The 27,261-nt window shown below is 45.9% G+C and overlaps 1 protein-coding gene across 1 annotated transcript; it reads left to right on the plus strand.

Annotated features, from left to right (window-relative positions):
• Window positions 1–3,406: 3,406 nt before the first annotated feature.
• Window positions 3,407–22,418, plus strand: ACP6 (acid phosphatase 6, lysophosphatidic). Its single transcript, XM_008707737.2, has 10 exons — window positions 3,407–4,085; window positions 11,249–11,377; window positions 11,497–11,627; window positions 11,956–12,035; window positions 15,154–15,241; window positions 16,074–16,206; window positions 17,204–17,304; window positions 19,643–19,708; window positions 21,380–21,545; window positions 22,221–22,418. The coding sequence occupies exons 1-10, from the start codon at window positions 3,870–3,872 to the stop codon at window positions 22,362–22,364; spliced, it is 1,254 nt and encodes a 417-aa protein (XP_008705959.2). The 5' UTR covers window positions 3,407–3,869; the 3' UTR covers window positions 22,365–22,418.
• Window positions 22,419–27,261: the final 4,843 nt, after the last annotated feature.

Genomic DNA, 27,261 nt, shown 5'->3' on the forward strand with positions numbered 1-27,261 from the left:
CCCTCCTGTCAACATGGAAAATACGTACTTTCTCCTCTGAGGCTAACTATGACATTTGAGTTCATTTTTTATCTTTTCCTACCCTCCTAAGCGCTTCACTTGATCTATTATCCTGTCTCTTATATTTTTAATCTCTCCTTATCTAGAGCCTTCTTTCTATCAACATTTAAACATATGTACAGTTGATCTTTGGACAACATGGGGTTAGGATACTGGCCCCTCCCTCCCAGAATCTGCAGTCGAAAATCCACTTGTAACTTTTTTGACTTCTCCAAAACTCAACTAATAGCCTATTGTTGACCAGGAGCATTACCGATAACACAAGCAGTCAATTAACACATATTTTGTATGTTATGTGTATTATGTACCATATTCTTATAATCAAGTTAAGCTACAAAAAAAGAAAATGTTATTAAGAAAATCACAAGGAAGAGAAAACACATTTAGAGTACTGTATTTACTGAAAAAAATCCACATGTAAGTGCACACCCGTGTTGTTCAAGAGTCAACTGTACAAACTTCTCCCATCGTCAAGACAATTTCCCCTTAATTTCGTGAACCAAACACCTCCAGCTACTATACTCGTTCACCTCCTCTTCTCAGCTAAGCTTCTTGAAGATGTCTACAGACTGCCCATGGGCTGCCCACTTCCATTTAATTTCCACCCCACTATTTCCCTGAAACTGCTCTCACGAAAGTGACCCAAAATTACTTTGTTGTTAAATCCAATGGACACTCAGTCCATACATTATTTGACCTCTCAGTTCCCTCTGACACTGCTGTCTATTCCCATCTTGGAACATTTCTTCTCTTGGCTTCCTTGATATCTCTTTTCTTCCCATCTCTCTGCTGCTCCTTCCCACTCTCCTTCTCAGGCTTCTCTCCCTCTGCCCTTCCCTTAAATGGTGGGCTCCTAGAGTCCTGTCCTAGCCCCCTATTTTTCTCTCCCCACTCTCCCCACTCACCCCATGAATCTTATCCATGCCTGTTGTTTCAATTAATAGCTATGTGCAGAGGAGTCCCATGTACACATTTCTAGGCCAGCTTATTCTGAGCTCCAGACCCACATAGTCAATTGTGTAGAATGCATTGCTACTTAGATGCCTCACAGGTAACTCATAACATATATATTCAAAATTACCTTGGTACCTTCCACTCAACCTCCTTCCAAGTAAATAACATCCTCAGCAAGCTGCCCAAGCCAGGAACATAAGAGTCACCCTCGACTCCTTCCTCCCTCTCTCTCCTGTTAACTCACACCCAGGATGCTGCAACAGCCTCCTAATGGACCTTTTCTCCAGTTCTGCTTCCTTCCAATTCGGTGATACCCTGGAAGAAAAGACCACAGTTACACTCGCCATTAGGTCCTAAACATTTGCTGTAGTTAAATTTGAAATTAGGCTCCAAGCTTCCTGCCAACTAAGGCAAAAATGAAGGAAAAGTAATCTTCATATTTTTTTAATGCTTGTTCTAATGCTAACACATTGCTCTAAAAGAAATTTCTCAGGAGGAGATTTACATAGGGAGCAAAAAGTGATAAAATGGACAATGTCCTCAACAACATTCCTGTCATATATCTACAATTTCATTCAGCAAGTATGTATGTAGTACTTACTATAAGCCAGGCACTGTGCTCACTACTGCAGATAAAACAGTGAATGTGCTTGTTTATCTAACCTCATGATTAAACCCAAGTTTTGACATCATATTAAATGCAACCCTCTGCACATAATTTAGTGGGAGAAGGCTGGTTTTCCAAGTTATGCCTGCCTGAGGGCAAAAGCGGGGGCACCACAACAGTTCAGTTCATCCACCTCCTCCCTCCTCTCCTGGCGTCGTCCCCGGAGCGTGATTTCAGGATTTCTAGCCTTTCCTTTAAACTGCCGTTTACCACCACTACCGGCACCACCATACATCACATACTAAATATTTATAGGGTTCCCAAAGTATCTTATATGGGCTGACAAACAGAACTCTCAACTACCACATGGGATCTGTCCTTTTCCAGCCTTACCCGCTCTGGCTTCCTGCAGAGATCTGCTGCTGAGACATCCCCAGCACAGTCACCCTGACCACGCATATGTGTCCTGTCCAGACAAGCTGCTGCTATCGCTCATGCAGGTCAAAGATGCTGCTCATATGCTTGACAAATCTATGCTGAGGCTGCCGCAGTGCAGGGTGTGGCCTAGGGTGGCCTGTCGATTACCGCCAAAGGTACTGACACCCAGGTGCCAATGTTCCATTGCCTTGAAGCTGCTCCGATGTGCCAAACTCCCAGGGCTCAGGCCCCTCGGCACGGGAGTCACACCATGTTTCTGCTGAACTGTGGAGAACAGCTCTCTCCAACCACCGGGATTACATTTCATCACACGGTTTTGGAAGCAGTGCTGTCTGGCACTCCGGATGTCTTATTTAGGCTATAAAAAAACAGCTTTCAGTTTGTAATCACATCAGGATGCACAGTAGGACTCTGAAGAGTGAGTCCATCCGTGGGCTAGGCTAGTGGGAAAACCGTGACAATGTGCAGTGTTCCAAAATGACCCTTCCCCCCCAGTAGGGCATTCATAACATTCTAGCTTGGTGAACAAGTTTAGACCCAGGTCAGGAGTCATAGTCCATAATTATGTCATATTCACATTTGGTCCAAGTTTACCCAGGACTAGAATTTAGAAGGATTTAATAACTCGTTAGAACACATATATTCAGACTCTTCTCACAAATGTCCCTCCTCTCAACTTGACCTTTGCCTTCAGATAGACACAGCTGGTTCCACTGTGTCCTGTTGCAAAGATCTGGAACATAAGCTTGGCGTAACCCTATATGCAAAAGAAACCAGACCAATTTACAGGTTGTAAATTAAGGTGTTTAGTCACTGGAACACCCATAGGCAAGACCTGGATTTTTCCACAAGAAATACGATGGATGTGAATAAACACATTAGTGAGTTTAAAGTTCTACATGTTTGCGATAATTTAGGCCCCTTCAAATTTAGGAGTATAGTAAGTGGAGATTAAATATAAAATGCCTAGTGCCTCCCTTCGCAAATGGTAATCACTCAGTAAGATGGTGTCTGGGCTCTCAGTTTCAGCGACCTCCCGGGACTTCAAGGAAACCTACACTCCTTAGACTTAAATTGCTCCCCTCTGCCACCCAATTCTACCCCAGCCTTCACTTTTCCTACCCTATCTGCCAGGGAAACTGGCAGATTCACTCCTACTACATTGGCCACTCAGTCCCGGAGACTTGCGCCCACTGGAGCTGAGGAGCGACGTCCACAGTCCCGGGCGAAGAAATACCTGCAGCTGAGAGGTCCGCCGCGCCCAGCCTTGTGGGAGTCGTAGTTCTCCGAACTCAGAGCCTCCAAACAGGCGTCACTGTGGGACTCGTTTTCCCATGCTCCTATGCGCGGGTCCACTTCGGACGAGCCCTTTGGGTGGGTGAGGAGGTGTTGGGAGCTTGCTGGCAGAAAGTGGAATCTAGTCATCTGTGTTCGTGGAGTCGGCTGCCGAAGAACTCAGGGCTGGTTCCGGTCCCTTCGGAGACCTGGAGGCCAAACTTGGATTCCAAGTTTAAGGTTCCCTAGAGGGTGAAAGATTAGGAGCTGAGCTTCCCCCTGCCAGGTCTGCAGCGGGAGCGGCCAACCCCGACCCGAGTTAAAACTCCCAGGGAGTCTTCGCTGCTCCCACCTCCGCTTCTCCCCCTACGCTCCCACTTGGGGTCTCCCTTAGGGCCGGGAGTCGCAGCAGTCGCTGCATGTGCGCGCCCGCGGGCTCCCGGGAACTTGGCGGCCGCTGAGCCCCGGCGCGGGCAGAAAGTTTGTATTCTCCTGCTGCAGCCTCACCCCCGAGGGCCGTCCGGGGGCTTCCACCATGATCCATCGTATGTTCAGCGTGCGCATGTGGGCGCCCGTGGGCTTCCTGACCTCGCTGGCTTACTGTGTCCACCAGCGGCGGGCGGCCCGCGCCGAGCCGCGGAGGGCGGACAGCCCGCATCCCGTCGACCGGAGTCTGCTGGAGTTGAAAATGGTGCAGGTCGTGTTCCGACATGGGGCTCGGAGCCCTCTCAAGCCGCTCCCGCAGGAGCAGGTGAGAGGTGGGCTTGGGCAGGGGCTGGTGGGGTGAGGACCGTGTGGTCGACCCGGGCCGGCCCGGGCGCCCTGAGCACTCATCTTTGGAGTTTCACCGTCACTGAGCTAGCTGGATTACAGCTGGGTCCAGACCAAGGGAAAACTGTAGCCAGTTCCGCCTCCAGCTCTTGAGCAGAGACTTTGCTGATACTCCTAGCCCCCTTTCCTCCTCGTACCCTCCGGGTGTAAGGCACCCCGGAACTTCCATTTACGCCCCTGATGGCTACGGTGTAGCACAGCTGGTAGCACTGCGCTACTTATGGTGCTTATTAAAGCGCCTGGGGATCTTGTTAAAATGAGGACTCTTACTTCAGCAGATGTGAGGTAGGCCCGAGATTCTGTATTTTAACAGATAATGGGGTGAACTTGAGAACCACCGTAACTGGGATTACAGTGGATAACAGAGCTCAACATCTTTGGGAACAGATTTTTGCAGCAGCTTTCTACCAGGGTTTGCTGGAGACCATTGGAGATGCCTTGAAGGCTGCTGGTTTTATTTTATTTTTTATTTTTTATTCTTTATTTTTTTGTAATAAGTGCTATATCTTGGGACTCTCCTTTTCTATTTTGGATTTCCAAAACTCTTGTGGAAGGGATTTGAGGTAGGAAAACATTTTTAATTGGCTAGTCTTGTGGCTATAATGTCTTAAAATCTTCCTGGTTTCATCAGGAGAATTATGACTAAAGCACAAATAGTTTTTTTAAGTGATTGACCTTCCTGGATTTGATTTTTGGGGAGAAGGAGTGAAGGTCTCTGACCTTTGATAGCAGGCAGGCCTGTCATTGAAGAACTGGCTTCCCAGTGAGGATAAAGGGGCAACCAGAAATCCTCAGGCCCCTAGCTGTTACACTTACCTGTGGAGTGCTTTTGCATTACTGGTCCTCCAGGTTAATGTTGGAGCAAGTTCAATAGATGTCCAACCTGATATTTGGCATACTCTTCATGATCATAGTTGCTTTCCAGAAGCCCTTAGGGTTGTGTCCTCACACTGCACAATGGAAAATCTAGTTTTTAAAGCTGGTCACACATGAACTCAAACTTGTAAAGCATTTCCCACATAAATAAATAAGTTTTGGCAGGCACTTAATTCTCTTACCAGATTTCTAGTTAGCCTTTCTGAATGGCTATACCACTTTCTAGTATTGGAGTATCTAGTATCCACTTTCTGGTATTGGAATTTCTTTTTTTCTCTTCCTCCCTCCTTCCCCCACCCCTCTTCCTTCCTTTCTTTTTGATGCTTTTTCAGTCCCTTACTCTGCCTTCTGGTATTGGGTCACTAAATTTTCCTTATGATTTTTGTACATAGCCCATCTCATGGGCACTCTCCCTTCTCCTTTATTCTTGTTACAGAAAAGCTGGAAAATAGCATATAGGTGTAGAAGACTCATGTTAAAAAAACAAAGCTATCAGTGGTACCAAGAGAAAAAAGTCCTGAATGTCTAGGCTTGGACCTAGTATGTACACTATATATACTCCCTTAAGGGGCTGAGAAAGATTTAGATTCTTTTAGGACTTTCTCCTGAGCCAGTAAGTGTGTGATGGGTACCTTCTGCCGTTATGTTGGAAGGGGCAGTTTGTAGCTCAGGTAGAATGCCATCTTCGTTCATCTTCTGTCTGTGTAGCCACAAAATAAGAAGCATCTGAGTCCACGGCCTTGCTTCGCAATTAGGGAAGGCACATTACCTCTCCTGCCTGCTCACATTCTCAGACTTTAGGCAAATGCATTAGACATCTTTGATTATCTCGTATAAAGTTGTGTGCATAAAAGCCAGGAGTGGGACCAAGCCTCTTTCAATTTAGGCCTTGAGCAGGTGTCATCACCTTCCTGTAACTTGTTTCTGGATGTTTTCTCTCAGGTTTTCTTTTCAAGATCCATTGTGATAGAGGTTGGTATTGGGATTTTCTAATCTTCCTGATTCTGCTGTTAATTGTAGTCAGAAGGGACTGCCTGGCAACAATTCTAAAACGGAAATTGTCTTTGGTAGATGTCTCCAGACTTGTGACTGGTTTATAGATGATCAAAAGTGACAAGTCACTTCATTCAGTTATCTCACAAATCTTCAGAAAGTAGCATTGTTTAAAATTAGATGTCTTTTTAAAAGATTTTTAAAATTTATTCATTTGAGAGAGAGAGAGAGAGAGAGAGAGCAAGCGAGAGCACAAGCAGTGGGGAGGGTCAGAAGGAGAGAGAGAAGCAGACTACCTGCTGACAGGGAGCCTGATGCAAGACTTGATCCCGGGACCCTGGGATCATGACTTGAGCTAAAGGCAGATGCTTAACTGATTAAGCCACCCAGGTGCCCCTAAAATTAGATGTTTTATTGAGTTGTTTTCTTTTGGCTTGAATGGCTGTTGACTTGTCTTCCTTTAGCGGTGCTTGGGAAATAAAGCTCTGGAACTTGATTGGCTATTTTTTCTGATGATTAGGTTAGATCCAAGTACACATTCACAAGAAAAACGTGGTCCTGCTTTCAGATTTCCCTCAGCTCACCTCTATGCAAGATGGCCTCCAACTCAGGCAGGTTCCTCAGTTTTTATAAAACAAAGTCCAACTTTGCTCCACTATTGACTAAGGAATTTGGGTTCCTATTTATTTGATAATGTAGGCAAACTGGGAAGCATACCATCAGTCTCACTGTGACTTAATACTTACCAAAGCTCAGCTAAGAGAAGCGGTATTCAGGAAGCAGTGCGTGAAGGATGTGCCAGTGAGTCCATTCATTCCTCCCAGGCACTGTTCTTAACAGCTTGTTCATGGCAGGACATTGGATTCAAATGGGGAGCTTAAAAAAATACTAATGCATGGGTCTCCCTTCTGGAGATTCTGATTTAATTGGCCCAGAACATCCAGATGTGGCAACAGCCTCTCTGGTGAAGCTTTAGAATTATCTGGACTAGATAGCATTAAAAAAGTTGAGGCCCCACCCCAGGAGATCTGGGTGTGATGAGCTCAGGGTGGGGCTCAGGCATCAGTTTCTTTTAAAAAAGAAAAACCTTTTCTGAGATGCCAGTGTGCAGCCAAGGTTTAAAACCATTGCTTTATTCTAAATTCTACACCCGGAAGGGTTTTGTTTACTTTTATGTAGATTTTTTCTTTTACCTTTGAAATGTAGCGTATCAATCCCGGTATAGTATTGTCTTCACGGAAATGTGCTTTGGTAGATACCATCACTCTGTGTTGGGGAAACTGAGACACAATCCCACAGAACTCATTGCTGTGACTACTGAAAAGATGTTCATTATATTACTCTGTCCTCTTTATGAGGACCCTTGGGAGGAATTTGTCTATTAGCATTAGAAATGGTATGCTTCTCCTGAACAGTTGTCTTGCTTTTATCTTTAGGCTTGTCTAGCTGTTCGAGTTTCTCCTTTACATAAAAGTCAGAAAGCTCAGCGCCGAATCTTTGGCCCACCTACAATTGAGCATATGGATCTTTATAGTGGACATTTTGGAGAAACTATTTCTGTGTCCAATTTTTGTCCCTATACTTGTTTGCTTTTGTCTTTCATGCCTACTTTGAATTGGTTGTTTTACTGTATTTTAGGTATTGCTATCATCTACTTTATGTTCTTAAAAATGGGGCATAAATAAGTACAATTATAAAGTTAATCTTTGCCACTAACTTGGAAGCTGAAGGGCAAGACCAGGAATAAGAGTGTGTATATGGGGTGCATACCATGTATGGAACTGGTGTATCTGTTAAAATTTTGGAAACGTACTACAGATTTGACATGACCTAGACTTCCAGGAGTCATCTCCTGGGAAACACGAAAGATCCTCTGTTGGCGGATGTCCTTAACAAGAGGAAATTTCTTTCTTTTTTTTGTGTGTGTGTGTGATTTACTTATTTATTTAAGAGAGAGAGAGAGCTAGCAGGGGGAGGGGCAGAGAGAGAGGGAGGAAGAATCTCAAGCAGACTTCCTGCTGGGTGAGGAGCCCACCGTGGGGCTCAGATTCTGAGACCATGACCTGAGCAAAAATCAAGAATCAGATGCTTAACTGACTGAACCACCCAGGTGCTCCAGGAGATTTCTCAGTGAGGCTGAATAGGCTCTGTGGACGTGGTGTCAGGACCTGGGCTAAACACTGGACTTACGAGGTTGGATAATTCAGTGCTGGCTGTAAAAGAGATGTGCTGAAGGAGAGAGAAAAGAGAATCCAATTATGGGAATATGCTGGAAGCCCTGGGAACACAAAGGGGGTACCTCAAACTTAAAATGGCCAAAACTGAACTCAGCTTGTCACCTGTCTTCTGTGTTGGTCTTAGTTTTAGTCATGGAGGACATCTTGTCATCTTAGGCACCCAGGCTCAAAATCAAACTAATTTTTTTCTTTATTCTTCCTTGTTCACCTACCAACATAGCCCCTAAATAAAACTTTTATCTACTCACTTGCTAGGTTTGACTCACATGTCTTGCATCTACCCCTTCTATTCCTGCTGCCCAAGATGAGGCCTAAGGCCCTCATCAGCTCTATTGCAGACATCTTGAAATTGGCTTCTGCATCAGTCTTCCCATTCCAATTATGATCTGTCCTGGTTTTCAAAGTATTCCTTTGGAGCCTGTAGCCTTGGGGGATGCTGAGTGGCTGGGGCTCTGTATTCCCACTCCTGCTTCAACTGGAGGAACTCCAGTTTTTCCCTTTGTATATGGAAATCTAAAGTCAAATTCTATTTGGTATTTGCTAATTAAAAAGTTTGAAAACTGCTTCCAGGTTAAGGCAAACCAAACCACTTCTTTCCTATATGCATTCTTCGCTGTCTCTGCTTTGCTCAAACTTCTGCCTGTTCTTGGAATTCTGAATACCACCCTCTCCTTACCTACCTCTTACTCTCAAGTCCAGGTCTTTGCTTGTCTAAATCCTCTTCACTTCAAAGGCCATTCCTGTCATGGAACTTTTCCTGAATTCCCAGCCAGAAGAGAAGGTCCTTCTTGTTTTTGAACTACTGTGACCTTCATCTGGTTTTTTGTAGCACATGGTTTCTTTTTTAGTGCTGCTATCATTTACATTCATAGTGCACTGTCTCTACAGACCTGAGAACCCAGAGAAGGCAGGGTCCTATTATCTCCATCTTTTGTCTTCCACAAGGTCTGGCAAATTGGTGTAGCCATTAATTGTACCCACTCTGTGCCAAGCCCTTTGCCAGGCCTTCAAAATCGACAACCCCGTCTCTGTTCCCAGAGCAGAACTACTGAGCAGGATGGACTAGTAAAGGAGCTCTTCTAATACAATTTGGTAAAGGCTACCAAAAAGAGCCACTGAGGCTGCTGTGAGAGCATGGGGCCATGGTCACAGCTTCTGGGAACATTTAAGCCATCTTGTGGAATGAGCAGAAATCTTTCCAGATGAAAGGAAAAAGAAAATTTCAGGTAGAAGAAACATGAGGTTGAAAGGCCAGAAAGTGTGAGGATGGTGCTATAGGAGACACAGTTGTATGGCAGTGTGTAGGACAGGGAAGAAACAGTGAAGAGAGAGAGAGAGGGAGGGGCAGAGGCCATCATGTAGTTGTGAGACCTTGAAGTAGGTTTATGCAGGGAAGTTATAGGATCAGAACTTTGAAAGAAGGAGCCATGATTAAAAGATAGTAGGAAGAAGATCTGTGCTCTGAAGACTCAATCTTTTGATATTAGTTGCTGTAGCACCCCTGGAGGAGGAGGCTCAGGTTTGGGGGACTGGCTGCAGGTGGGAGTGAGACAATGCCTTTTGAAAGAATGGAGGGCCTCCTTTGTGTGAAAGGAACCTGGGATTCCCAGTGGTGCTCTCCTGGGATATTTCTGGGAGGGACCAAGACATAGTAAGTGTTCAAATGTTAGTTTTAAAACAAAACAAAGTAGTGGGGAATTGAGTTAAATATTATTCTTGTGATTTTAAGTGCTGTAGGAATTCAGATGAGAAGAAAAACCCACTAAAAGCTGGAGTAGTCACTGATGGAAAGTAAGACTTGAGCTATCATTGGACCTTGAAGAGAAGTTGGATGGGCAGTAGGGACAGGAGTCCCTCCAAGCGAGGGAAGCAAGCTAAAAGAAGATGCAGAGGAAGCAATGGGCATGGTCTGGTCTGGGGAGGGGAGGACAGAGGAGAGTGCCAGTACAGCTGGGGACAGGAGCTGAGCCAAGAGTCCTGGAAGGCCGGGTGCTTATCGCTTAAACTCTAGGAAAAAGCTATTGATATGATGAAAATGGCTTAGCAAGATTCATGGGGGGGAGATAATCTGTGTAATAAGACTCTGTAATTACACTCTGACAGTGAGATAAAAGGACCTTTGGGAGTGACTTTTTTCTAGCCAGTGATGAACAGAATTTAGTGCATGGCTGGTAGAGCAGTTGGGGAAAGTCAGAGGTTTGAGTTTTGGGGCCTAGGAGAATTGTGGTATCATTGCGAGTGACAGTATGCTGGGAAGAGAAGCTTGTATATGGGAAGAAGAAAAGACTTTTGTTTTTAAAATTGTAGTCATCACATCTGACTCAATGAGTAAGAGTTTCATGGGCACTAGAGCTCTGAGACCTGCGGCTACTTGTGATGTTTCGAAGCCATTACAGTACAGTGGAGCAGGAGCCGGATTGCAAGGAGAAAAGGAAGGTGGTGAAGAAGTGAAGGTTTCTTAGGGGGCAGCTACTTGTTTGAGAGATGGGATGAAAGGAAGGGAAATAGGTGGTAGTTACAAGGGACATGAAGTAGAGCCCTTAAGGGCGGGGAGGCATAGAAACCTACAGGTCGATTCCTAAAAAATTCTTACATGTGTGTGCTCACTGAGATTATATTATACTCATTCATTTGTTTGCTCATTCATTCATTCATTCATTCATTCATTTACCAAGTGTTTGCAGGCCAGGCATTCTGGCCATTTCTCCCCTTGACTGCAGTCTGGGCTTAGTGCCAGAGCGACATCTTAACAGTGAGTACTAGTGGAACAATAAGGGGACTTGGGCTAAGGACGCCTGGCATAATAAATTACAGACTTTTCTTCTCTTAATTGGAGCTGGAGTTAAAGTTTCTTTCTTTCCTTCCCATGGGAAAGTTGTGGGTGATTCTAGCTATGTCTTCCAGGTGCTGCTAGATATTACTGCTCTAAGTTTCAAGAACCTTCTAAACAATGTGTTGTTTTTTGTGGTCACAACAGGCAGAGTGGAATCTTCAGCTATTAGAGGTCCCACCCCAAACTCAGTTTGATTACACTGTCACCAATCTAGCTGGTGGCCCGAAACCACATTCTCCTTTCGACTCTCAATACCATGAAACCAAACTGAAGGTGAGCAATGCTTCCCTCCTCTGGGAAACCCACTGTAAAGTATCCTTGGTTTTCTCTGGGCTGAGTTTAGCAGGCTGTGAGGTATTTTCATTCTGTTCTATCTTTCTGCCCCACATTAGGGGGGCATGTTTGCTGGACAGCTGACCAACATGGGCATGCAGCAGATGTTTGCCCTAGGAGAGAGGCTGAGGAAGAACTATGTGGAGGACATCCCCTTTCTTTCGCCAACCTTCAATTCACTGGAAGTCTTGTGAGTCACTTGAAAAAGGGATGTTGCACCCAGTTTAAGGTCTTAAGCGTGAGGAAACCTGTACTGACCCCTCCCCCCCGACGGTTCCCATTCTCACCCAGCATAGTTTGGGGCAGTTTCCCTTGTATAATCGGGAATGTCGATGGAGGTGACATTCATTGGCTTTGGGTACCTTGGGGCAGCCATCCCCCAGAGAGAGAAAAGATTCTGCCCAGCCCCGTAGCTCCCCTTACATGATCATAAAGCCTCCCAGCTGCTCTGTGGGATACGGTAGTATATATAATTGAATGTTCCTTTTATGAATGTCTCTACCTTTTTTTTTTTCCAGTGTCCGTTCCACTAATATATATCGGAATCTGGAGTCTACCCGGTGTTTGCTGGCTGGACTTTTCCAATGTCAGAAAGAAGGTTCGAGTTTGGAGTCTAGAAGTCAGCCCCTATCCCAGAGGAGCTTTCTTCTTACTTCCAAAGCCCTCCCCTCCCTCTTTCTTGGTGCCTGTTCCTTTGGTTTCTCTTCTCCTGCACATGTGGCTTCCATGCTGTACCTACTCTAGTGAACCCCCCTTTTCTGGCCTTCTGCTGCCCTTGCCGCCCTGACATCCATATCTGCAGCAATGCGTCGGCCACTCTGCCGTGCCTCTGGCTCCTGACTTCTCCTCTTAAGCTTCTACACAGGCTGCATGAGGCAGTCCTAGCCAGGTCTTGTGAACAGTATTGGGGCTTTTTGCTTAGGTAAGACACTGCTGAAAAGAAGGAGGGCTGGAGGGACACTTAACTGGGACCCAAGCCTGCTGCTATTGCTCCGGTCTTGGTGATAATCCACAGCATGACCCTGATGGTATTAACAGTATTCTCTTCAGCCTTTCCTCACTGAGAAAGTCTAGTGAGTTTGGGTTTTGACATTTTCAACCAGTGAGTGATTGCAGCTAATGGTACCCAACCTTTCCCCACTAAGGACCACATTTATTATTTTCCCTCATGGATCTCATGTATTGAGGCCCTTTGACTATCAAATGGAACTGTATTTTGTCATTTGTACTTGATTCAAATTTACATTTAATTGCCAGTCTGAGTTTCATATCAACATGACCGCACCAATATTAAAATACTAAAATGGTGCCATGAGGCAAAGGTTCTTGCTTCGCTTCTTTTTTTTTTTTTTTAAGATTTTATTTATTTATTCGACAGAGATAGAGACAGCCAGCGAGAGAGGGAACACAAGCAGGGGGAGTGGGAGAGGAAGAAACAGGCTCACAGCAGAGGAGCCTGACGTGGGGCTCAATCCCATAACGCTGGGATCACGCCCTGAGCCGAAGGCAGACGCTTAACCGCTGTGCCACCCAGGCGCCCCTCTTGCTTCGCTTCTTTATCAGTATCTCAAATAGATGTAAAATTTCAGTCAGCCTTTAGAAGAATAAGCTATGTGAAATAATAGAAACCTCCAGGCCAGAGGAGGCTGGCCTTACCCCACTCTGCGTTGGGTACAGCTGCTAATTCTGGCTAAAGTTGGCTGCTGAACACAAAACAACATGTCTAAGTGACATAAAGCAAACAGAGTGGGGTGCCCCTTCTTTGCTCGGAGCCCCTGAGCTCTGGAAAAATCCACAGTGCCTGGCCTTCTGAAAGCTCTTCACTTGCCCAGCTTCTAAAAGGCAAATGTCCTCTCCTCAGGAACACCAAAAGTATGATTGGAGTAGGAAAGCTGTTTCTTGGAAGCAGCCTGACCTACGGGCAGGTGCCAGACTGAGACTGCCCCACATTCCCCACAGGGAGGGAAATGGTATCTTCACTAGCCACTGGACCCAAACATCCTGGGACTCTAATTTGACCATGTACCAAACCTTTTTGTAATAGCTTTGTATATACTGACTTGTTTAATTCTTTTTTTTTTTTTTAAAGATTTTATTTATTTATTTGACAGAGAGAGACAGCCAGCGAGAGGGAACACAAGCAGGGAGAGTGGGAGAGGAAGAAGCAGGCTCCCAGTGGAGGAGCCTGACATGGGGCTCGATCCCAGGACCCTGGGATCATGCCCTGAGCCAAAGGCAGACGCTTAACGACTGAGCCACCCAGGAGCCCCATGACTTGTTTAATTCTTTTTAATAACCCTATGATGTAAGTAATATTATCCCTAATTTGTAGGTAAGAGAATTAAGGCACAGAGAGGCTAAATGACTTTCCCAGGGACACAAAGCTGGTAAATGGTAGAACAGGGATTCAAACTCTGGCAGTCTAGTTCCAGAATCCATACTCTTCACCTTTATGCTCTGTTGCTTAGCGGACACATGCATTTGGAGAGGGCCTCTGATCATGATCAACAAAGTGTGTCTGTGAATTTTGATATTAGGGTAAAGTTACCATATGCTGCTGGAGTTTTGACTGTGAACAATTTGTTTGAGAGCAATAGCTCTTTGGGACTTAGATTCACCTAATCACCCCACATACTGACCTCAGTGAATTCCAGAGAGCTGCCGATAGAAGCTCTTTCTTTTGCCATCAGAGTTCAGGCTTGAGTTGTATAGAAAGGGAAGCTACCACAGGCCCTTGCCATGTCTGGCACAGAGCAAAGCATGGGAAGGTGTTAGAGCACCTTGATGGGAGGGGATAAAGGTACCTGTAAGCTCTGAGCAGTAGCGAGTTACTATGAGGTATACAGTTGACCTTTGAACAACATGGGTTTGAACTGCATGGGTCCACTTACATGCGATTTTTTTTTGTAAGTACAGTACAGAACTGTAAAGCCCAGTTTCCTTATGATTTTCTTAATCACATTTTCTTTTCTCTAGCTCACTCGATTGTAAGAACACAGTATATAATACATATACAAAACATGGGTTAGTCAACTATTTTATCAGTAAGGCTTTCAGTCCATAGTAGGCTATTAGTAGTTAAGTTTTTGGGGAATCAAAAGTTATACGAGGATTTTCAACTGTGGGGGGGATCAGTGATCCTAACCCCCTGGTTGTTCAAGGGTCAACTGTATAAGAAACATCGTTTGTAGCCACTTGTGGCTTTTCGCAGTTCATCTGAAAATCTGGCTTTCTTTTTGGGCAAGGCTGTGAGGCTGACAGAACTTGTGGCCTTGTGGTCACCTTTCTTAGACTGTCATGTGCTGAGTCACCATATTGGTCTGTAGGATTGGACTTTGAAAAGTGAGAAAGTCACCTAGTTCTGATAGGAGTCAGGGATAGCCCATTCTTTGTTAGAATGCCCAAATGCTGGTAGTGCCTTAAGGCAGGAATCTTTTGGAATGGGTCAGGAGAGGGCCAGTCTGATCCAGGTCTGTGCCTGCTCTAGTCTATATATGGCTCAGTAGAACAGACACAGTAGGCTGCTACTCGCTTTCTCCCTTTCTCAGACCATAGGAGAGCTTCTATTGGTAAGGCCAGGGCACGGTGAAGGCAAGTACTGTCCTTAAGGAGTAACCTTGATGATCTGTCTCCTGAAGCAGACAAGAGAAGGGGGTGGGATGCTGGGAAGAGAAAGCTGAAGCCTCTTCCTGCCTGTGCTCCCACCTTCCTTCCAGGACCCATCATCATCCACGCTGATGAAGCAAGCTCAGAAGTCTTGTACCCCAACTACCAAAACTGCTGGAGCCTGCGGGAAAGAACCAGGTAACTGCCCTGGGTTCTTGCTCACCAGTGGGGGACAGACAGCCTTTTACTTTTGCTGGCCTACTCTGCCTGAGCCCAGGGCCTGCCTAGGCTTGCCATGTTGGTGGATAAGGGGTGGGAAGGATTGCTTTACACTAAGGCCTGATATTGCTGTCCAGGAAATGAAGAAACTCTTGTTCACAGTGGCAGGCTCATAGTAAAGGTACAGGAAGCTCGGGAGTAGCCACATGCCGGGCTGGAGAGATGGTATGTACAGCCTGAGTGGGGTTTGCCTTTACAAACCATTGTCCTCGACCATCGCGGGCTCTCAGAGGGGCAGAAGAAAACACCGACAGGTTAAGTTAAAGATGAGTAAGCTAAACCAGTGGTCGAACTACAAATCCAGATGGTCAAGCAGAAGACAAAGATTTTCCTTCTCTTACTAATTTGCTGCCCTGTAGAATAGATTGGTTTGGGCTGATGGTGCTTTTCAGTGTTCAGGTATTTCCGGGCTGCACAAAGACTATATAGTGTGTGTGCCACAGAAGAGAGAGAATTGTTTTCAAGCAGACTTAGGCCATGGTTGTAATGTTTTTGGTATAACAGAAGAAAATGCTAGAGTGGAATCTGGAAGTTGAGGCTTTTATTCTAGCCCTGGTACCTGCTAACTTACTTTCATGTCATTTGAACTCCTAGAGCCCCAGTTGACTCATGTGTAAGATGGGACTAATACCAGCTAACCCCAGTGTCTTGTTATTGAGGAACGAATGAGATCCCAAAAGATGAATGAGACGCACTTTTTAAACTGTATGTTACTATACAATATATGGGATTACTTTTTATTTTTTGGCAGAGGCCGGAGGCAGGCTGCCTCCTTGCAGCCAGGAATCTCAGAGGATTTGCAAAAGGTGAAGGAAGGGATGGGCATCACCAGTAACGATGGAGTCGACTTCCTCAGCCTCTTTGACAATATGGCTGCCGAGCAGGTTGGATGACTGTCCTCCTCTAGCCCTGGGGGTGGGGGAGCCGGGGGTAGGAAGGCTTCTGAGTTAGAGGGGAGTGGGTGGAGGCAGCTGTAGTAGGACTTAGAGGGGGAATGGCTGTGGGAACTGAGGGATAGGCCACAATCAGGGAGGACTCCTTACTTGGTTAGGCGCATGGATATTTAACTCTAGATCAGAATTTCTTGAGGCATATTCTCCAGAATACCTGCGATGTGTGTATACTGTGGGCAGGCAGGGGCGGGGTGGGGGATGGGTGGGGGGGATTGTTGTCTAATAAAAGTTTCAGAATCCCTGTTATATCACTTTTGGAGAGTCTGTATGCACAGCAGCATATTAAAGAATCTAAGTAAAGAAAGTTGGTCAATCTTTAAATCTATTTCCCCCAAACTTATTTAGCCATAGAATCTTTTTATCTAATAAATACTGAAGACCACACAATGGGAAAGCCTTCTCTAGATTCAAAAGCCAGACTTGCAAAGGTGCAGCATAGCTTGGATCCTCCTTCCCTCTCTTGTCAGGATGACAGTGTGCTCTGAAGGCAGAAATGCCCTGTGCTTACGGGTCAAATAGATGTAAGGTTACGAGATGAGGGTTCATATAAAGTATTTACACGGCATACTTTTTAGAAATCCATTTTGGGGAAAATGAAAGTCATGTAGAAATTTATGAATTCCTTACTCTGTATTTTATTTACTTATTTTTTATGGTTTTAAAAAATACAAATGTTTTTCATTTTGAAGTGGGTGGGGAGCCATCAGAAAGGGAGGGAAAACAGCTTTTTTTTTTTTTTTTCTTCTCCCCTGGGCCTTCAGATCTCTAGGAATTGCTTCAGAAGGGCCTTGGGGACGTAGCTTTTTGAGCTGTTCAGGCCCTCCCTGGGAGAAGACAGGCCCCTGAAGGCTCTGTGGCAGCTGATGAGCTGCCAGGCTCCGTGAACAAGAAGCATTTCTTTGTAAAACTGTCCCCGTGGTCCTTTCAGGTGCACAGCCTCCCGAGCTGCCCCACGCTGAAGACATTTGCACGGATAATTGAGCAGAGAGCTGTGGACACAGCCTTGTACGTCATGCACGGGGAAGACAGGTGAGGAGCTTCTCCAGCTGCTGGCATCAAGTCACGCTTGGCCAGCCCTCTCAGTGTGTGGGGAAGAGGTTCACCCGGCCAGCTTACACCTGCCAGCTGGGTCTTAATATGTGCTGAGGTAGAAATCACCAGGTTCTGCGGGCCTAGTGAATGGATTCAGCCCTCTGTCCTTACACTTCTGGAGCTGGGTCTGGTGACCTGGGGCTTCTGTTAGCTGTTAAACAGAACCAGGAGCTACCACTCAGCTGAGTTTCTCTTAATCACTAACTTTTCCCCCTTTCACTTTAAGTTTCAAAGGATTTGGGTGGGGAGAGCTGATGACCGAAAAATGATTGCTCACATTGTTCTTCAGTTTACAACTTACAAGTCATTTCCCTGTGCTCACCATGAGGGAGGTGTCATTATCCTTGACCTCGTCCAAGTCCTGGCTTTAGAGCTGAAGAAACTGGACCCGAGTGATGTGGGCTGTCTCACCTCGGCATGGCTAGCAAGTGGCAGAGCCAGGACTTGGACCAGATCTTCTGTCAGTGCTGTGTTTTTTACGTTGCTGGGACTTAGGGCTTTGTTTTTAGAAGGTCTGTTTCTTGCCTACCAGAACGGAGAGTTTCTCTCTTACCAAATTAAAACAACAACAACAACAACTAGAACAAAAAACACCTTTCTTTGATTGGTTAAGAACATTTGGCTTACACTCAGGATAGGTAACTTGGTAGAGGAGGAGACGGGAAATAGAGGATCAGTCCTGGGGAGGAAAAAGCAGCTAATGTTTTAAGAATTTGCAGGGCCTGTTGCATAAGAGTAAGAATCTCTGGCTGCTCTTCTCCCACTCAGAGTCAGTGCATCCAGAAGATTCCAGCCACACCGCCCAGCTTGCTACTGCTCACTATGCTTTGCCGCCTTCCCTCTCTGTTCCTGAAGTGGCCCCAGTAGACCTAAATTGTCACTCACTGTCCTCCCCCCTCACACACACACACTTAGTAAATATTTCAGGCTTTGTAGCCCATGCATTATCTGTTGCAGCTGCTCTTCTCTGCCAGTGTAGCGTGAACACAGCCATAGATGATATGCAAACAAGTGGGCGCAGCTAGATTCCAATAACACTGTATTTACAAAACAGGCAAGTGGGTCGGATTTGGACAATGGCTATAGTTTAAGCATTTTAAACAAGATCTGATTCTTCCTCCCATTTCGGTTAGCTCTGGTTTCATAAAACTGATGTGTCTTCAAGGACAAATTAGATGGACTCGCAGTGCCACCCAGCTTGACTTGGCCTGCGTACATTCTTCTGGAAAGTGTATGTTGCATACAGTATTGGTTGCCTGCTCCTCATCCATTGCATGTTGATGCCTTGACTTAGAAAGGTAGGGACGCCTGGGTGGCACAGCGGTTAAGCGTCTGCCTTCGGCTCAGGGTGTGATCCCGGCGTTGTGGGATCGAGCCCCACATCAGGCTCCTCCGCTATGAGCCTGCTTCTTCCTCTCCCACTTCCCCTGCTTGTGTTCCCTCTCTCGCTGGCTGTCTCTATCTCTGTCAAATAAAAAAATAAAATCTTAAAAAAAAAAAAAAAAAAAAAAAGAAAGGTGGTCATTTATTTACCCAGTTGCCATGAAAGAAAGATTGGTCTAAGCCCATCCTGAATACCCTGCTCCCTTTTGTCCATGATTGGGCTCTGGGAATTCTGGAAGAGGTGTTTTCCCCCTCTTTGATCAAAGGTGAGAGGCACCCACACCAAGTCTTTTGGCCGCTCACTGGCACAGCTCCCTGCTTTGTTTGGCACCGTGAGATGGCAGGCGCGCAGTTGCAGTAACCACCTTGTGATCCCGAGGCGGCAAACCCGAGGGTGAAAGTGGTGGAGCCACAGCGCCTGCCCTGCGAGCGCTGCCGCTGAACTGTGCGTTACTCCAAATAGATAGGACACGTCCTCACAGTCCAAAGAAGAGGGGCTGGCACCTGGGAAGCAGAGCTCAGGATGCTGTTCCTCCTGATTACTTTTCTAAGGGCCTTCTGGAATTCCTGATCACTAGACCCTGTCCTTCCCAGCTTTGTTCTTCTATTCCTGGAGGCCTAGTTCTTCATGACGTATCCCAGTTACCAGTCCCATCGCAGGTGTGTTCTTACCAGGACGTACCGTGGTGCTTTTGTAGTAGGAGTCTTTGTGCACAGAGGGCCCTCAAACCGCAGGCGGTGCCGTTTCTCCCCTTCCTGCCTGTCGCTGTCCCTCACGCATTCCTTGTCTTCTCAGCTCTGACTGGGCTCATGAGGTCAGCGGGCAGACCCAGCCTGCCCTTCCCGTGTGCCAGTGCCCGCTGGCTGCCTCAGTGTTGTTTCCTTGCCGTAGGGAAAACCTTCAGATGGCCGTGGGCCCGTTGCTTCATATCCCTGGCACTCCACCCGGCAAGACCAGGTACCTGCCGCAGCAGCTCTGCTTTGCGCGGCTGAGGACAGGGGGGCTCTGGCTGCGGGGAGGGAACCCAGGTTTTAGAGGGGCAACAACCAGGCCGACAGTGACCGAATGGAGTTATGGGTCCCAAAGATGTTCACAACATCGTTACCTTTCTTCCTGCTGCACCTGTCCTACCATGATTTGAAATTTTTATGTTAGCAAGAAAGAACGCTAAATTAATTAATTAATTTAATTAATTAATTTATTTATTTTACTAACTGAACATGTATGAAAGAGTAGCTAATTATGATGTCACACCAATATAACGGCTTAATAGGTTGTTTAGTTCGAACACCCTCACTGAGTGTACAGAAGGGTGTGCTATCCACCTGGCATTTTTAAACTTTGGAAGGAGGTCCTGCACGTCCGTCGCCCCTTTCGTAGTGCCCGGAGCCCCAGTGCGGGGCACGGGTTTGGAGCGTGATGTGTCCCGGGCACTTGCCGGGCAGAGCGTGCTCTGCGGGTGGACAGCTTCGCACTGCCTGCGAGCTTGTTAGTTCTGACCGACTCACTGGGTCAGAATCTGCATTTTCACAAGCTCCTCAGGGGGTCTGTGTGCACCCCACTATCGGAGAAGCACGGCTGTAGGCTGCCTTCTTGAGAGAGATTGTACCATAGCTAGAAGTGCACGCGTGTGGGAACGGGAGGGGCCGGGGAGGGGAAATAGGGATATTCAGGAGCTTTGGGCCAGATTTATAACAGAGATTGTGCCAGCGCCCTTCCGTCTCCTCGGCACCTGCAGTGACAGCACATCTCTAACTGGTCCTGGTCACCTTGCCCCCCTCGACCTTACATCATAGAATACTAGTGCTGCTCTTTTTTTTTTTTTTAAAGATTTTATTTATTTATTCGACAGAGATAGGGACAGCCAGCGAGAGAGGGAACACAAGCAGGGGGAGTGGGAGAGGAAGAAGCAGGCTCCCAGCGGAGGAGCCTGACGTGGAGCTCGATCCCAGGACTCCGGGATCACGCCCTGAGCCGAAGGCAGACGCTTAACGACTGAGCCACCCAGGCGCCCCTAGTGCTGTTCTTCTAGTGGAGGAGTGAACACATCAAGTCCTCGATCTTTCCTCGGAGATAGATACAGGGGCAGGCACATATAGATTAATATGGCACCTTTCTTACTGATGAAAGCCATTGGGAGCATATGTTGAAGGCCAAACGGGCTTCTTAATAGTCCTTTGAAATGAACTTAATTCCCCCAAACTGCAAGCCTCGCAACAAGGAGGAGCACGTGCTCTACTAAACTCACCGCACGGCTGAGCGTAAGAAGAGCATCTGCCACAGGCAGGCACATCCCAAGGAGAGACGGGAGCTAGGGCCAGGCCATACATGCTCGGTTTCTACTTTAAAGGTCACCCAGGGAGGAGCGAGTGGGTGGGTGGGCAAGCAGGTGGACAGGAAGGGACCAGGAGAGCTACGCCAGTGGTGATCCCTTCTCATGAAAATGTGGGGGTAGGAATGAGGTTTCCCCCTACCATCTCCTTCAGAGGAGTTTTATACCAGGCTGACTGACTTCTGGATGTCACCTGGTTTCTGAGGCAAGTGTTGTTTCTTACTCAAAGGAGGCAGACAGTGTCCTGGCCTCCAGAGTCCTGAGGTGAAGGACTGTGGACTCTTTTCTCCTTGCAGAAAGCTGTACCTCTACGCAGCTCATGATGTGACCCTCATACCTCTCCTGATCACCCTGGGGATTTTTGACCACAAATGGCCCCCATTTGCTGTTGATCTGACCATGGAACTCTACCAGCACCGGGAATCTAAGGAGTGGTTTGTGCAGCTCTATTACCGCGGGGAGGTAAGACCTGTGAGGTGCAATTGGGTGGTAGCTAGGCACCCTCCCTCGAACCCCACCCACCTGGTTTAGCACCAAGTCTCCCTCCTCAGGCTCAGTGGAGTCTCCTTGGTACAGTCAGCTCTCTGGATCCGATGGTATGGCTCACAGCCATGACCCAGAGATAAGGCAGAACAGGAAATATGGTGGCAGGCTGGGACTTGGGCCTTACCGCACGTCCTGCTGCGGACTCCTAGAAACAGGACCACCCTCCTCTTCCCCTGAGTGTCTCTGTCAGGATGTAAGATCCTGACTGGGAGGCCTGTTTTGAAAATTAATGGTGGTGCCTTTGGGAGGCGGTGTGAGTCGTCAGTGCTGGTGGGGCCTCGGCTGCTTCTGCAGGTTGCTGTCCAGGGCAGACGCTAGAGCGTCTCCCAGCGATTAGACCTGTCGCCCTCCCAGCCTAGGGGTATGATGTGACTGGGTCTCCCCAGTCAGTTCAACAAGCAGTTCTTGAGTGACTGTCACAAGCAGGGCACGGTGCTCCTACTCTGGAAGCTGACCGGCTGGCGGGGCCTTCCTGGCTGTTAGGTGTGCGCGCGCACACCGTCGGGTCGAAGCCTCTCAGACCTCTGGGCACAGGTGAAGATAGCAGGCCAGTGTCCTCAGTGGCCTTGCTGAATTCTGTCTCTTCCACAGGAGCAGGTGCCAAAAGGTTGCCCTGACCGGCTCTGTCCACTGGACAAGTTCTTAAACACCATTTCAGTTTATACCTTGAGCCCAGAAAAATACCACACACTCTGCTCTCAAGTACAGGTGATGGAACTTGGAAATGGGGAGTGACTGATTTGTACAAACAGGATGTGTTGGTTTTTCAATAAATGCCTTTACACCCTGCCTCTGGCTGTCATGTTTGGGAAGGCAGGAACAAAGGTTAATGTATTTTAACAAGGGTTTTATTTCCTTCCAGTAGTTATTCTGAGGTCTCTTTTTGAAACGAGGAGAGGTGTTGAGACCAAAGGGGCATTTCCTATTTTGTTGCTTGATTACCATGTCCAGAAGCCTCTTCCATGATGCAGGCTGGGGACATCATGACCCTACTGAATAGTGTTGGTCTGGGACCTGAGTTCTTTTTCCCTGTCTTCATTTCACAAACACATATTGAGCACCTACTACGTAGTGGGAATTATAAAAGTGAAAAGGTTCTGCCCTGAAGTTGGTTTAGCCCAGTGGGCGAGGCAGATAAGTCAATGATGGCAATGCAGCATGTTTCATTCTGTGATAAGGTGTATCAGGGCTATTTGGGGACAGACAAGAAACCCCCCAGCCCCAGCTGGCAGGGGCCGGGATGGAGCAATTTAGAAAGGCTTTTAGAGAGGTTCCGTCCTCATCTGAGTAGGAAAGGTGAGTGAGAGTTAACCAGGTAAGCAAGGAGGAAAGGGTGTTGTGTGTAGGTAAAAGGTAAGCTTGGAGGTCAGGGTACGTTGCTGGTGGGTGAAATGGAGCCCTGCTGTGGAGCCCCAGCTGGAAGATACAGGACAGACTCTCAGCTTCTGGTGGCTGGAGCTCCTGGAGCAAGGATGAGGGCTCTGCAGTGGCGGGCTGGAACAACTCTCAGCATAAGAACTCCACCTTTAACTGGGCCCCCAAAGGTACCTGATGATCCCCCTATTTCCTTATCCTTGTCAATTTTGTCATTCTTCCCCAGAAGCTCTTTCAAACTTGCTCTGATCTCAAACCACCAATCTCTTAGGGAAAATAGCAGTCAAAAAAACCTTTCCACGTCCAACCATCTTTATGCTGACGATTCCCAGACCTACTTCTCTAGCTGAAGTTTTTTTCATCTGAGCTTCAGACACTCATGACCACTTGGATGTCCCAGAGGCACAGAATTTTCCACATCAGAATCAAACCCCTCTCTCCTCTCAGACCTGCTCTTTCCTCAGCCTTCTGTATCTGAATGAAAGACACCTCCATCATCTACTCAGTTGCTAAACCAGTTACCCATCCTTATCTTTTCCTCTCACGTTTTCCTGCATCTAATCAGTTAAGTTCTAGAAGTCTCTCCTGTTTACTGTTTCAGTCTATCCACATCTTTCCATCTTTGACCGCTGTTGTCCCCTCCCCATCCTCACTCTGATCACTATATTTCTTATTTCACTAAGAAAGTAAAAGCAACCAGAAGAGAATTCCATGTCACCTTCACCGCAACCACCACCAAATCTCTTAACCCATAAGACCTTCCTTCCTGTTACTAAGAATGAACCATCCCCACTCCTATCTAAGATCAACCTCCAGCTTTGCACTGATTCCTACAATTCTCTTTTTTCTGCATTGTTGCTTTCATCTTCCTACCCTAATTATTCCCATTAGCATACAAATATGCTGTAAAATCTCCTATCTTAAAATTTTTTCCCACATCTTTGAACTGCTATGCTACTTTCTTTCCCCTTCACAGCAAAACTTATCAAAAGAGTCCTTTATACTTGCCATCTCTGATTCTTCTGTTTCCTTTCTGTCTTGAACCAACTGTGATTAAGTATTCACCCCACCACTCCACGGAAACAGCTTTTGTCAACATCATCAGCGACCTCTGAGTGCTAAATCCAATAGCCAATTTCCAGTCTTACTCAGCTTCTCATCAGCAGTCACGGAATATTTTCTTCATTTGGCTTCCATGACAAATACGCTCTTGGTTTTCCTCCAGATTCTCAACTTCTTAATTTTTGCTGAATCTACCTTTTCCTAATCTCCGAATGTTGGAGTATCTCAGGGCTTAGTCCTTAGATCTTTTCTCTACCATTTCTCATATGATCTCAAGCAGTTCCATAGTTTATTTTATTTTTATGGGTCTGATTCTGCTTTTTATTTGTTCATGTGTTATGTTTTTTATTTTTAATTTATTTTTATTTAAATTTTAGTTATTGAATGTACAGTATAATATTGGTTTCTAGAGTAGAATTCATCACTTACATACAACACCCAGTGCTCATCACAAGTGCCCTCCTTAATGCCCATCACCCATCTAGCCCAGCCCCCACCCACCTCCCTCCATCAACCCTCGGTTCTCTATTAAGAGTCTCTTATAGTTTGTTTTTCTCTCTCCTTTTTTTCTTTTCTCCCTTCTCATATGTTCATCTGCTTTCTTTCTTGAATTCCACACATGAGTGAGATCACATGGTATTTGTCTTTCTCTGAATGACTTATTTCACTGAGCATAATACATTCTAGCTCCATCCACGTCATTGCAAATGGCAAGATTTCTTTTTTTTTTTTTTGATAGCGGAGTAATATTCTATTGTATATATATACACCACATCTTCTTTATCCATTCATTAGTCGATGGACATTTGGGCTATCTCCATGGTTTGGCTATTATTCATAATGCAGCTATAAAGATTGGGGTGCGAGTACCCCTTCAAATCTGTATTTTTGTATCCTTTGGGTAAATTCCTAGTAGTGCAATTGCTGGATCGTAGGGTAGTTCTTTTTTTAACTTTTTGAGGAACCTCCCTGCTGTTCTCCAGAGTGGCTGCACCAGTTTGCATTCCCACCAACAGTGCAAGAGGGTTCCCCTTTCTCTGCATTCTTGCCAACACCTGTTGTTTCCTGTGTTGTTAATTTTAGCCATTCTGACGGGTTTGAGGTGGTATCTCATGATTTTGATTTGTTACTTCCCTGATGATGGGTGATTTTGAGCATCTTTTCATGTGTCTATTAGCTGTCTGGATGTCTTCTTTGGAAAGGTGTGTCTGTTCATGTCTTCTGCCCATTTCGTAACTGGATTATTTGTTTTTTGGGTGTTGAGTTTGAAAAGTTCTTTATAGATTTTAAAAACTAATCCTTTATCAGATATGTCACTTGCAAGTATCTTCTTCCATTCTGTAGACTGCCTTTTAGTTTTGTTGTTTCCTTCACTGTGTAGAAGCTATTTATTTATTTATTTTATTTGTGTAGAAGCTTTTTATCTTGATGAAATTCCAACAGTTCGTTTTTGCTTTTGTTTCCCTTGCCTCCGGAGACGCGTCTAGTAAGAGTTGCCACAGCCGAGGTCAAAGAGGTTACTGCCTGTATTCTCCTCTAGAATTTTGATGGTTTCCTGTCTCACATTTAGATCTTTCATCCATTTTGAATAAATTTTTGTGTTTGTTGTAAGAATGGTCCAGTTTTATTTTGCTGCATGTTGCTGTCCAGTTTTCCCAACACCATTTGTTGACGAGACTGTCTTTTTTCCATTGGATATTCTTTCCTTCAAGTAGTTCCATAGTTTAAAATATTTTTACACAATGGCTCCTAAATTTTTACCTTCAATCTGGACTTTTCTCTTGAATTCTAGCTTCATTTCAACTGTCTACTCAGTAGCTCTAAATGGATGTTTAGAATAATTTAATTTATATTAAACTTCCCATTGTCCATGATAAACTCTTAATTTTCTTGCCTCTCCAAACCTACTTTCTCCACAGGCTACCCCATCTAGGTAAATGGGACTGCCCTTCATGCAGTTACTTGGGCTAAGAACTTGGGAATTACCCGTGCCTCCTCCCTGTTTCTCATGTCCTGCATCTGATGCGTCAGTAAATCCTATTATGTCTCTCTTCAAACTATATCCAGAACTGACCTTCTCTCAAGACTTCCATTGTTATTTAGTGTCAGCATCATCTCTCTCCTGTTCAAAGTCTCCCTGTTATTGCCCTTTTCTTTTTCCCCCCACTCTTCTTAGCATAGGTGCTTTGAAAATACAGTCAGATCATGTCACTCTTCTGCTCAGAATTCACCCCCAGCTTCCCATCTCAAAGAAAAAGCCAGTCATCAAGGGCTTACGACATCCTCTCCTATCTCTTCTCACTGTCCTCCAGCAGCAGTAGCCATCTTGCTGTTCTTGTATGCCACATAGCCCTGTGTCATGTCCTTACCTCAGCTCAGGACCTTTGCACAAGCTATTCCCTGTCCTTGGAATGTTCTCCTAATATTTGCATGGTTAGCTTCCACTCTTCATTCATATCTCAGAGTGCATATCTCAGTGCCATCTCAGAGAGGCCCTCCCATATTATCCTACATAAAAATTTCAGACCTTTGTCTTCCCTCTACCTCCAGCCTTGGTTATACTCTATCACCTTGTGCTGTAGGCTGAATTATGTCCCCTCAAAATTCATATGTTGAAGTCCTAACTCCCAGTACCTCAATGTGACTATGTGTGGAGATAGGGTTTTTAAAGAGGTAATTAAGGTAAAAAGAAGTCATATGCGTGGGCCCCAATCCAATGACTTACGCGAATCATCATTAGAGGAGAAATTAGGACACTGACACAGAGGGTAGACCATGTGAGGACACAGGGAGAAGGCGGCCCTCCATAAGCAAAGGAGAGAGGCCTCAGAAGAAATCAACCCTGTCGACACCATGATCTCAGACTTCTAGCCTCCAGAACTGTGAGGAAATACATTTCTGTGGTTTAAGCCACAGAATACTGATCTGTTGTGTTTTGTTATGGCAGTCCTAATCAACCAATACACCTTGTCCTGTTTTTTTGTTCTCTGATGGTATTTATCAGTGCTTGATATTACACATCTATGTATTTATTTTTCTGACTAGAGCGCAAGCTCCATAAGAGCTTCTCCTTGTGAAGATATGCCCGCAGCATCAATAGTGCCGAGCACATGCTAGCACTAGAACATTTGTTGAATGGCACTACTATCCTGGGGCCCATGATCAACTTCCTGGGTTACTTAGTGGCTTCCTAATG

This window comes from Ursus maritimus, unplaced genomic scaffold (genome assembly GCF_017311325.1).
Source record: "Ursus maritimus isolate PB19 unplaced genomic scaffold, ASM1731132v1 scaffold_12, whole genome shotgun sequence".
Lineage (NCBI taxonomy): Eukaryota > Metazoa > Chordata > Mammalia > Carnivora > Ursidae > Ursus > Ursus maritimus.